The 12,518-nt window shown below is 56.2% G+C and overlaps 1 protein-coding gene across 2 annotated transcripts in view; it reads left to right on the forward strand.

The window, feature by feature from the left end:
- Positions 1-3,732, forward strand: part of ELL (elongation factor for RNA polymerase II) — a 95,014-nt gene extending 91,282 nt beyond the window's left edge. For both annotated transcript variants that reach the window (XM_075902904.1, XM_075902903.1), the window contains exon 12: positions 349-3,732. In XM_075902904.1, coding sequence (XP_075759019.1) covers positions 349-453 — 105 coding nt within the window. In that variant the 3' untranslated portion in view covers positions 454-3,732. The remainder of the gene's footprint in view (positions 1-348) is intronic.
- The last annotated feature ends 8,786 nt before the right edge of the window (positions 3,733-12,518 follow it).

Consider the following 12,518-nt stretch of genomic DNA (forward strand, 5'->3'; position numbering starts at 1 on the left):
CGTTCAGATTGAAAGTGTGCTGAGGGCTGGAACTGGTTCATACCATCCATTCTCTGCACAGCTTGCGGCAACCTGGCAACAGCCAATCCACGTGCCTTTTTAAGGGGGGGGGAGGAAGAAATCTTGCTGATTTAAGAAATGTAATTGGATCGTAAAAGTGTTAATCTCATCCGTGACTTAAGGATAGTGACTGTCCATCCAGCAAAGGAACCAGATGTCAGTCACCACTGACCTACCAGGAACAAAGTTTGCCTTTTGGGGCTGTCTGATCCTCTCTAGCTGCAATATGTGTTTGAGAGGTCTGGAGAGCTATTAACTTGGGTGATTGTGTCTTCCTTCTCCTTGCAGACAAACCCTAATTACAGCCAAGAAAAGAATCGCTGTGAATACCTCCACAACAAACTGGCTCATATAAAAAAACTGATAGCAGAGTATGACCACCAGCAATTTTAGTCTCGGCACTAATATCCAGACTGGGTAGTGCAAAAAAGTTCACTTGGGATGTTACCGTTTCCTTTATACAACGACAAAATAAATTCCTTTCGGAGCCAAGCACGAAGTCCTTGTGGTTGGAAGAACTTGGGGATTATTATGATGCGGAGTCTGTGACATCAGCATCTGAGCCCAGTAGGGAAACCAGCACCTGGCGTAGTCCTTAAGTTTTACCCTCTCTGAACGTTGGAAAGTTTAAAAAAAAAAAAAAAAAAAAAAGGAAAACCTGCTTATTTGAAGCCAGCATGTGACACTTAAGGGAAATCCTGCCTAACGTGAATAAAACTCCCAAAGGTAAAGAATCCATCGTTCTTATGGATTAAAGTTTGCAATGAAGTTTGGTTCTCGCTGGCCCAGCTCTTGCTGCGCTGCATATTTTCTTCTGCAAATGGTGAGGAACTGGAATGCTGCTAAGTTACCTCCTCCTTCGGCACCTGCGACTGTTCATATGCAAGCTGTCTGCGCTACACGGCTCCGTGTTAAATACTCAAGTTCCCAGAGCGCTCGCTGTTTGTTCCTCTTTGGCTCCGGTTTGTGCTCTCCTCCCAGTGGCTGGGTCAGCAGGAGGGAAACAGCCCCGGGAATCTGCACCAAATGTTTTGCCTGATGCAGATTTGGGATTCTCGGTGTAGGAAATCTCTTCTCCAGCCTGTGTGTGGAACCCGATGGTGTAAACTGTGATGGTTTCTCCAGTGTGCACAATTCAGTCAGCCTGCGTGCTACTTCTCATAGCAATGCCAGGAAGACGGAGACCTGTCTGTCTTTGACTTTTCTAGTTTTATATCAAGACAGCCAATTTTATTAATTGCTAATGAGACTGTGGTCTATTTTTCTATATATATAAAAAGAAGCATCTTTTCTAAAACTGTGCCTCCCTTTTCCTTTTAGGCCAAATGTTTCAGACCCTTCCCTGTCTTACAACAGCAGTATTACTAATGATCACTGGATTGTTGCCCAGAGAAGTTATTTTGGTTGTAACGACCCTTAGAAAGGGATAAATGAGGATTTGGTGGGGTGGAGGAGGAGGGTGGTAGCTTTGTCTGTGCTCTTCGTGTTTCCAAAGCAGGAGCAGAGGCTCAGAACAGGAACCCAAACTTGTTTGAGAGAAATAAGGTGGCGTTTCCACTTACACCGGTGTGCTGTGTCCAGCCCCGTCCTCTTGAGTTTTGGACTTGGAGGGAACACTTCAGGACATAGCCAGGGCATGAGGAACTCTGCAAAAAGCACCAAGGTGCCCTTTAGCTCCGTGGTTTTTACCTAACCCTGCCAGCCGACGTGACTTTTTTTTTACTCCCTCCCACTTCCATTGTCTCTTAGAAACAGCAGAGGGTTTCTTTGGCTCCCCGGTGGTGGTGCCTTCCATCAGAAAAACGTGGTCCTCTTTGGAGAGTGAAAGGCAGCGAATGAGAAGAGGGCTTGCTCTCTGAGGGTCTGTGCTCTGTGTTGCTGCCCCAGAAAACGTGGGTCCATCTGAAATAATTCCATTCTCACTGGACTCTATCGCTGCTAGTTTGAATAGGCTCGTACGCTGAAACCTCTTGCCATTTGTCATCCGAAAAGGCCCTTGTTCAAGGTGTATATTAAACTGCCAGTTTCTCTTTCCTGCTGAGTCCTCCTGCAATGGCCCCTGCCAGGCTCATGGCCTACTGCAGGAAGCTGCCGTGGAGCAACAGGGAGCCATTTTGCCTAGACCACTCTGCTGACAGCGGGGTTTCTGCTCCTGGCCCTACGGCTGTGGTGCAGGACTAGACAGTGGCCAGTTAAGTTCTGCAGAAACATCCAGGAGCGCCTCGTGTGTTTTGAAAGCCAGTCTGGAAAATGTGGCTGTCTCCACTTCCCCTACCCACAGAGCAGACTCCAGTTCTGTGGTGGCCGGGAAGGGTCACTACTTGTGTCCCTAAGACACATCTTCAGAACATCTCGTGCCCTACTGATACGCCCGGTGGACAGAGGAAGCTGAAAAATATGGATGATTTCAAGTGAAAAGCTTTTGTCCACGTTTTTTTTTTCTTGAACAATATGTTTATCCGGTGTAAGAGTTCCCCCTCGCCCCCGACAGCAAGTGGTGGCTTCATGGGGATGTCAGAAACCAAGGATGTCCATTTTTCCTTGCAGGAGCTCAAACTGCTTAGATCCGACAGACTTTCTGTAGCCGTGATCTGTTTTCTGAGCATGTCCATGATCCAGTGTGTCCCAGCTGTGCTCCATGTTGGGGGTTACGCCACCCTGTTCGGGGGGGGCTCCTTTTTCACCTTGCTTGTGAAAGAGAAGCACTCTTAAGATTCACAGGCCCAAATAGCAGCTGGGTATTTGCTAGCAGGTGTGAGAATCCAGCATTTTCATGTGGCAGCCCTAAATCTGCATGAAGCCGTTCCCTACTGCTTCCTGCCTTCAGGATGCAAACAGCTGCCGCAGCTGAGGTTGAAAAGCTTTTTCTGTCTGTGGCTTTCGGATTTGGGGATCTAACCTGTAGCACAAACGACACTTCCCAGCCAACAGGTTTTTTTAGCAAAAAAACACAGCGTATGTTTCCTCTTGAAAATGCGAGAAACCATGAAGCTCCAAACTGGCAGAAAAGGGCAACAGTTATGAACCAAGATAAATAAATTCTTCCACAGACACTTCTCATTCTGCTCCTTAATATTTCGAAAGGGGTTTTGTTTTGGGGTTGGGTTTTTTTTTTTGAGGGAAGTAGAGATGGATCTCTGTCTTTATACATCGGCTATAAAATATTTTTGCAAACAGAGTTGTATACAAAGATGTATTATGTACACTTACATGTATATTCTAGAATTGGAATATAAAGCTGAAAAAATATTTAATGACTATCCAAACTGTGAGACCCAATTAGCTTTTAACTTTCTGCTTCACTTTTCTTTTGGTCTGTGTTACGTAGTCCAATCTGCCTTTTTTTTTTTTTTTCTTTTTAGCGAGTATGAAGCGAGGCAAATCTTGTGCTTTTTGGGTTAATAGAAACCAGTTCTAGATGATTAAGTATGATCTAACTTATTAATACTGTGTTTTACTTTGTAATATTGTACTGTGGATAAAACTATATTGAGCCATGGAGTTGGAGTTTACAAAGAGCTTTTCACTTTGCCAAAATGTTACAATTTAAAGGCAGCATACTCTTCAGCTTTTTCCTAATCTTTTCTTAAAAAGAGCTAGTGTCTTTTTGTACACTAAAAAGCTGAATGCTGATTTTGCAACATATAATAAATTCACTGTATTGGAAAACAAGCACAGCAAGGTGGCATATTTCTTTTCAGAGTTTATTTCTGAGGGTAACTCGTTGGCAGTTCTAACCCCCCATCAGGAATGAGCCAGAATGTTCGAAATCCTGTGCTAAAATTCTATCTTGGAACCATACCAATGCAGTAGGTACGAGAGCGGCACGTTGTATGCCGTGACTCTTAGCAGGGTGGGGCATGGTCCATCCCAGAACTAGCTTCCAGCCTGTCGCTCTCAAAGACCTGGCAACTCTTTCCCCTGGAGACTTCGTTGTAGATGCAGAACAAGGCAGCTTTCAGTGAAACCCTTATCTGCTCCTGTGTGACTGAGACTCGGATGCATTCAGTGCCTCAGTTGGGACTTGAATTCAGGATCAGCTGCCTTGTGTCCTTGGAGCTTTATGATTTGTTCGTGCTAACTGGCTCTGATTTATCCCCTTTCTCTCCCTGTCCCCAGGGTGGTTCTTAATGCAAAGCCCTGTTTATCCCCCCTGTCTAGTTACTTACCTGAGTATCCAAGTGCCTGATGGCTCTTAACCCTCTGCTGGGTGAAGTGTGGGCCAGGTGCTCTCTGAAGTGGAGTATCTCTAATCTGATCATGGTCTAGCTGGGGGATTAATGGTTATTTTTGTTAGTCCTGCCCTACTTGCCTGTCTCTGGAAGACAGAGGGGAGGAGAAAATAGAGAGACAGATCCCCATGGAAAATTTCAGACTGCCGACTTCCACTGGCAGAGGGCCCAGGGTGTCCTGGTGGCAGTGTTCTTCCAGCGGGAATTAGCAGGCATTCTACTGGGCACGACCTCACGAAGGCACATTTGGATCCAGACGGGGTTAATGTTCAGCCGCCATGGGGCAGTGCTCTCCCTGGGTTTGGTTAGTTTGGGGCACATTCTTGTCAGTGTGTAAACTATTGGAGAGTCCTTTCCCACGGACTTGAAGACTCCTCTGACAGCAGCCACCCCGGCATCCTGTCCTCAAGCCCTGTGGTGTGGGCTGCCATGCGGAGAGTTTGAACCTGGGGGAGACTGGCCTGGGCAGAACGGAGGCTCAGGGAGGCATTGAGTAGCTGCAGCCCTCTCCAGAAAGGTGCAAGGGCCACCTCGGTCTGTCTGATCTCTGGCCGTGAGGCCGGCGTGTAAGAGAACACCCGGGAGAACAGCAGAATTCTGACAATGCACCAGGCCCTGGCCCCAGCCCTTTCCTGGGGGTGATCAGAAACTGCCTGTACCGAGGCAGGGCTCTCGGCCCATGTCCCTCGGCTGTCACACGGGAATCCACCTGGTGTTCCATGCACCAGTGAGCAGAGCTCCTCACGCAGGCGGTCTCCGCAGCCCTGGTGAAAGCCCCGGTCTCCAGGAAGGTTTGCGGGGCTGGGAAGACGACTTGGTGCACCCTCCAGTCATGCTGCTTTGTGCCTACACACGGGGGCGGGAGCAGAGACGCTTTCACACGACTTGGGGGTTAGTTCTTGTCTAAATTCCCTCCTCACCCCGGGGCCTGCCTGTTCCCCCGCTGTGGGGGGTGGCAGTCTGAAGCCATCCCTGGGATAGGGTGGCAAAGCACTCGAAGGGAGGAGGGAGGTGCCCACTAAGAAGCGAGTATTAGAAATCCAGCTAGTGGAAGTTTCCAGCAGGTTTTTCCTGGCCCTGCCCTGGCTGCTCCAACTGAAGCCTTTGTTTGCCTTATTGTCTAGAAACCTGACCCCGGCAGGCTGAAATTGCAGCTGCAATGTGCAGATGAGCTGTCCTCTCCCTATTGAAACAGGGCAAGTGACTGAAAGGGGCTGTTACCAAGGTCCCTGGGAAAAACCCAGCCTGTGGCGTAAGTGTTCCATTTCAACTCCTGCCCCTCTGACTTCCCGCTTCCTCACAGGGCAGGGGCGGGCAATCATTTTTGCAAAGGGGGGGCACTTAATGAATTTTGATACTGGTCACGAGCTGGCTCTCCTCCCAGTGGGAGTAGGGCCTGGGGCAGAGGGGTGGGGCTAGAGCCTAGCCTCCCTATTTAAAGGGCTCCTGTCTCCAGCCCCTGCCCGGGTAGCGCTGCAGCTCTGAGCCCTTTAAATAAGAGCCTGCTGCCTGAGCTGCCACCTGGAAATTCGGTGGCATGGGCAGCAGGATTTTAACAGTGGCCAGTTGCTGTCTGCGGGCCGGATCCGGCCCCTGGACCACACCTTGTCCAGCACTGTCAGAGGGCTTTGTTCAAAGGCAAACCTCCCCAGAGCCCACCTCAGCACGGCTGGCAGTAGCTGCTGGGGCGAGCAGGAGTCAGCAGCTCAGGGTGAAGTATTGGTGGGTGCCAAGGGCCTCTGGACTCCGCGGTGGCGGAGCTGCAGGGCTGGCTGAGTTTGGGGAGAAGGGCAGCATGGACCGACCCAAGTGGAGTCCTGCTCTCTGACGTGCGTCACTCAAGGTGCTTGATTTCAGTTACTTTGGAAACAGGAGAAACGAGGGGTCCTGGGACTCCTCCAGCAGGGAGCAGGCTGGGTGAAGAAACCCTGTCGCATGCTGGAATGACATGGGACCAGATCGTGACTGGTCCGTATCCAAACAATTCCTGAACAGCTGCTGTTCGTGGAAGGACAGAACCTCCCATGCTGGAGGGGGAAGAGGGACCAGAGTTCAGTGGGGGGGGGGGGGGCCACTAAGGCCAAAAGGGACCCTAGATGGGGACATCCTGGGTCTACATCTTGAGGATGGCTCAGAGAAAATCCAGGAGAATCGGCAGGGCTGGAAAACCTGCCCGCGTGCTGGATTCCGGAGCTCACTCGATGTCATTTGACACCCAAGGCACGGGGGTGATTTTTGATCCCGGGTCAGAAGAAACACTGGAGAACGGGGAGCCCTTCAGTCCAGGTCTAACGGGCCCCTTGCTGCAAGTGAAAACTGCCTGGAACGAAGGTGGATAATTAACCCCTAGAGCGACTGACCCAGGGCTGGGGTGGCAGCGAATCAAGACCTGGAACGGTCCTAGAAGAGCTGCCCTGGTGTCGTACAGGACTCCATGCAGACCTGGCCTGTGGTACGCAGCTCAGACTAGAAGAGCCCTGCTCCTTTCTGACTTCATTTATCATCTAGTCTGGCAACATGGGCCACCGACTGTCACCCCAGGCTTTGTATCTGCCTCACCCCGGCTGAGGGTGGTTTTATTTAGGCCTGTATCTCAGTGTCTAAATACCAAGTGCTTCAGGGGAAGAGACAGGAACCCACTTATGTAATAAAGGCCTCTCCTTAGCTCCCTTATAGTCTCATCAGCCATGGTAATAGAGGTGAGAGGGGTTATAGCGATACTTAGGCACAAGTCAATTCTTCTTTGGCCTCTTGCTAAGCAGGTGATCTCAAGAGGCAAGGAGTTCCATAGGTCAATTACACATTCTGTTAAAAATATTTAGTGTTTAAATGTTTCTCTCACTGAATTTCCTTTCATCTTTTAAACAGGCGAGATGCAGAGGGTGGGCTGGGTCTCTCTTCTCCATCCAGTGTGGATCTCTGCTGTGCTCTCTTCACTGTCTGCTTCATGCTTTCCAGTCTCCCTCGCTGTGGAAGCCTCTCGAGCCGGTTATGTGGCCGAGCTGCTCTCCTCCCCTCGTTCCCAGGCCCTGTGCAACAGTTTGCCATAGGCTCCAACAAGCCCTGAGCTCGGGGAAATAAAAACAATCCATAGCAACGCGGATTAAGACTGCTTGCCCTTTGGCCAGAGGCTGCATCTCCCTTGCCACAGTGGAATGTTTGTGTAAATAGCATGAAATTGCTCCTTTCCTGTCATTGGAGGCAATTCCCAGTCCATACAGCGTTCCAGGCGCGATGGTGCTGTGAACCAATTAGCAGAATGCAGCCCTGCGCGTGCTCCAAGCAGGAAAGGAACCTGCCGGTGGAAATTTACCTGCTGCTTCCTCTCTGCCAAGCCCGGTGCTGCCCCAGACGCTTCTCATTGTTTCTTCACTAATTATCCAGAAACGTGACTCTCCCATCTGCGCCCTGCACGTTCCAGGGGTGAGTAGTAATTGACTCCCAGGCTGGCTGCTCGCCAGTCCCTTCCTAGCCCTCTGTGCAGGGGCCCAGAAGAAGCCAGGGCTGGACTAGCAGATGCCAGCTTGATATGTTGAGCAACTTCTCCCTGTATTTTCTCCAGCCTGGTTCTGCAGGGTTGGGGGTAGAGGGCACCTCTGCCGGGATTGCTTTCTGTTGCCGAGTGAAGCTGGTCTGGGGGGATAAGTCTGGCTCCAGTACCTGTCCACAAACACAAGCTGCTGCTTGCCTTGCTCTGAAATTAGCGAGATGCCAATGCCCACATGGGTCCGTCCTGGAATTTAACACAGGTGGTTCCCGTGGGGGAACTGTCGAATGGCAGTTACATAAGAACGGCCAGACTGTCAGACCATCTAGCCCAGTATCCTGTTTGCCAACAGCGGCCAGATGCCCCAGAGGAAAGGAACACAACAGACTTATTACATAATCCCTCCCCTGTCACCCATTTCCAGACAAACAGAGGCTAGGGCCACCATTCCTACCCCTCCTGGCTAATAGCCATTGATGGACCTAACTACCATGAATGAATCTAGCTCTTTTTTGAACCCTGTTAAAGTCCTGGCCTTCACAAAATCCTCTGGCGAGTTGTTCCACAGGTTGATTGTGCACAGAGTGACGATAAACTTCCTATTGTGTGTTTGCGTGGCCCCCAGTTCTTATGTTGTGGGAACAAGTCAATAAGTTTTCCTTGTTTCCTTAGTTAAAAAATTACCGTCGCAAAAGCCAAATGCAGGTGCCCGTTGGCGGTAGGATGCCAGGGAGAAGTTTGACTGCCACCGGGTGCCCTTCTGCTCTGTGCAGCCCCTGGCCCTGCAGCGTTTGTACGAGGCCGGTGCGTCACTGCCTAAGATGGGTGCTTCTCTGTCCTACCCCGTGGGGGGGGGGTGTAAAATGTGGTAGATGGAGAGGTGCTCAGGCTGGGTGTGGGAGCTGCTGCGGCCCCTTCCCAAAGGCTTCACGTCCACAACTGGCTTCACCGACCACATTCTAACCCCTCACACGGGGGCGTTGGACGATGCTTTTCTCTGGTTGGGCTCTTCCAGCAGCATAGCCCAGCCGGGTGCAATTACTCTGGCCTCAAATCAGTGTGATGCTGGAATAGCAGCTCCTTGGGCCGCTAGTCCAGAGTCACTTATTCCTCTCCAGTCGAGTCCTTTTACCGCTGCAGCCCTGTCCTCAGGAGTGTTCCAGAGCCGCTCTCCAGCCCTGGTCCTCCCCGGGGCCCGCGAGAGCAGGGCTCAGTTGTGCCCCAGCTCCGTTTCCAGAAACACCTTTACACCAGGTCTCTGCAGCCTTTTTGGGGAGTTCTCCCCGCTGCCTGTTGCAGGCCCGCACTCTGCTGCCTGCAGGGCCCTGGGCATTGGGGGCCAAGGCTGGTGGCAACATTGGAACGAGGCCTGGGGCTTGTGTGCAGCCAGGGGGCAGCTGCCGCCCCAAGCCCTGTGCACCACCCAGCTGCTTCTGGGGGCTGTTCACTTCAAAGGCTCCGGCCCAGCCAGGGATCTGCCTGCCGGCCCTCTGCTGGCTGCCCTGGCGCAGTGCAGGGCTCGTCTCCCCGCCAGGTACACTTGCAGGTGCCGGTCCCGGCAGCGTTGGAACCTGGCAAAGCTCCGGGTCTGGAGCGAGGCCCCTGGGTGCTGTTCATGGGAGCTTGGCAGACCAGCCTGGGGCATCCAGGCTGCTGCTCAGGGCTCGTGGCAGATGTGTGCCTGGCGGGGGAGGCTTTTTTGGGGGGGTTGGAAGTGCTGCGGTTTAGGGATGTAAAATCCCATTTACACTGTTAACCAGTCAAGCTAAGTTATCTAGTTAACTGCCCCCGGCGGCCGCAGGGGCCCTGGCTGGCTGGAGCAGCCCCCCTGCCTACGTCCTTACTGCAGTTGCCAAGCGAGTGTGCAGCAGGGGACTGGGGCGTGGGAGCTGCTGCCGGTCTCGTCGTGAGGCCGGAAAAGCAGAAGCCAGGGAGCCCCTGCCCATGTGGTGGTGCCAAAGCTGGGGGGGGGGGAGCTGGAGCGGCAAGCCAGGAACAATGGGGGAGGCGTGGGAGGGGGCAGAAAGGGGAAGCAGTGGAAAAGTACCAGCTCCCGGCCCCCTGGCCACGCTAGCCAGGCGCTTTCAGAGCCAAGCTCATTGTACAAATCCATGTGTGTGTTCCAGCCCTTGGCCTGCATTGTCCTTCATCTGTCCGCCAAAGGCTGCATTGTTCAGGGCTGGGCAGTGCCCCCCCCAGCTCTGTCGGGGGGCTGGGGCGCTTCCAGGTCCCTTCCCTTCCGGTTGCTGCTAAAGCCCGGGCTGCTTTGGCCATCGGTCCGGGCTTTCCCAGGAGGGTCGGGCTTGGAAGTGTCCCTTTGCCAGCTGTCTGGGAGGCCAGAGGTACCAAAGGAGGCGAGCACCAAGCAGAACAAGGGCTGGATCAAAGGTGCTGGGGAAGGACAAGTTCAGCCCTCGCTGGAAGCAGCTTCGTGACAAAGCGAGGCCTGACGCGGCCAGGGCAGAAACAGCCCCTCTTCTCCCGTCCGCTCCTTGTTCTCAGTAGGAGACAGACGGGCTGCTCCCCCGAGTCCCTCCATTCTGACACAGGGCCAGCTGGCTGCCAGGTCCCAGCTGAGTATGGGCGTCCGTCACTGGAGAAGAAAGGGGCTTTCTGGGGAGCCAGGCTGGAGAACTAGCCGTCACTGAACGCTGCTGCCTGTTGGGCCCCCCCCCCCCCCCGCCCGCTCCCAGAGGCCTGGGCCCGTGTTGAGTGGAGCTGGCGAGGGCTGGCAGTGCCCAGCACCCTGGGGCCCAAAGGAACTGGCAGAGAATGAGGGGGGAGGAAGGCAGCAGCCCGTCTGCCCCATGCCTCGCCCCACGGAGGTGTCATCACCCACCAAGGGGCGTCTTGCCGTGTGGCCCGTGGAAGCAGCAGGCTCTGGCGTCTGCTGCCTCCGGCCCCACCTCCGGGAAGGGCCTGGGATCCAGATCCACAAGGGTCCCGTGTCCGTCTGCCTGGGTTCTGGTCCTTCCCGACTGGAAGCAAGCGCCTGGGCCTGCCCTGGCCTCTGCGGGGCCTGCCGCCCCGGGGGCTGTAATGTGAGCAGCGGTGGGGGTTGGTTTTCTCTTGCCCACCCCCCCTTCAACCAGCGGGGCTAGGCAGAGCCCGGGGCCCCACGCTGACGGGCAGGTATTTCTGGGCCGTGGTTTTGCTCGTGGACGGAGACGGTCGGGCGCGCTGGGACTTGCAGAATCAGCCACCCGGGCCCAGCGGCTTTGGCTTCCTGCATCCAAACCCCAACCTTCTTCCCCAGCCAGCGGCTCTGGCCGCCGGACTCTTGCTGCGTCTTCCCTCCTCCTGGCTGCACCCAGCTGTCCCCCTCCCCGGCGAGCCCCCCCTCCCCAGCTTGGCTGCTGCCAGGGCGGGAGCAGGCTCACGGGAAGGTGCCTTCACCCCCTAAACCCAGCATCTCCTGTACCTTGCTGTGGCCCTTTGCCCGGGAGGACGTGGCCGCGTGGCACCCGATGTCCGCCTGGCACAGGGAAGAGAGCACAGGGCCAGGCTGCCTGCTGGTGCAGGGAAGGGGGTGCAGGGCTGGGGCTGCGGCTAGCGCGGGGAAGGGGTTGCAGGGCCGGGGCTGCGGCTGGCGCGGGGAAGGGGGTGCAGGGCCGGGGCTGCGGCTGGCGCGGGGAAGGGGGTGCAGGGCCGGGGCTGGCGCGGGGAAGGGGGTGCAGGGCCTGGGCTGCCGGCTGGCGCGGGGAAGGGGGTGCAGGGCCGGGGCTGCCGGCTGGCGCGGGGAAGGGGGTGCAGGGCCGGGGCTGCCGGCTGGCGCAAGGGAAGGGGGTGCAGGGCCGGGGCTGGCAGCTGGCGCAGGGATGGGGGTGCAGGGCCGGGGCTGGCAGCTGGCGCAGGGATGGGGGTGTAGGGCCTGGGCTGCGGCTGGCGCGGGGAAGGGGGTGCAGGGCCTGGGCTGCGGCTGGCGCGGGGAAGGGGGTGCAGGGCCGGGGCTGCCGGCTGGCGCGGGGAAGGGGGTGCAGGGCCGGGGCTGCCGGCTGGCGCAAGGGAAGGGGGTGCAGGGCCAGGGCTGCCGGCTGGCGCGGGGAAGGGGGTGCAGGGCCGGGGCTGCCGGCTGGCGCAAGGGAAGGGGGTGCAGGGCCGGGGCTGGCAGCTGGCGCAGGGATGGGGGTGCAGGGCCGGGGCTGGCAGCTGGCGCAGGGATGGGGGTGTAGGGCCTGGGCTGCGGCTGGCGCGGGGAAGGGGGTGCAGGGCCTGGGCTGCGGCTGGCGCGGGGAAGGGGGTGCAGGGCCGGGGCTGCCGGCTGGCGCGGGGAAGGGGGTGCAGGGCCTGGGCTGCGGCTGGCGCGGGGAAGGGGGTGCAGGGCCGGGGCTGCCGGCTGGCGCGGGGAAGGGGGTGCAGGGCCGGGGCTGCCGGCTGGCGCGGGGAAGGGGGTGCAGGGCCGGGGCTGCGGCTGGCGCGGGGAAGGGGGTGCGGGGCTGCCGGCTGGCGCAGGCCCCTGGCTCCAGCAGGGCTGGGATGGGGGCTGGTTTAGTGGCTCCCGGCTCTGGCAGGCAGTTGCTGCCTGCCTGAAGCTCTGGGTCTGTGCACACGGAAGGGGCGGGGACGGGGGGTGCCAGGCACACGTGGGGTGCACTGGGGCGCACGAGGGCATCGGGTGCTGGCTCTGCACAGCCCGGTGGTGGGGGTTGGAGGGGGCTAGGTGCAGCCACGTGCGGGGGGGGGGGGGGGTCTCCCGGCCACAGGCGATCCCTACAGCCCCTGGGGGTACGGGGTACCTG

Source organism: Pelodiscus sinensis, chromosome 19, assembly GCF_049634645.1.
Source record: "Pelodiscus sinensis isolate JC-2024 chromosome 19, ASM4963464v1, whole genome shotgun sequence".
Lineage (NCBI taxonomy): Eukaryota > Metazoa > Chordata > Testudines > Trionychidae > Pelodiscus > Pelodiscus sinensis.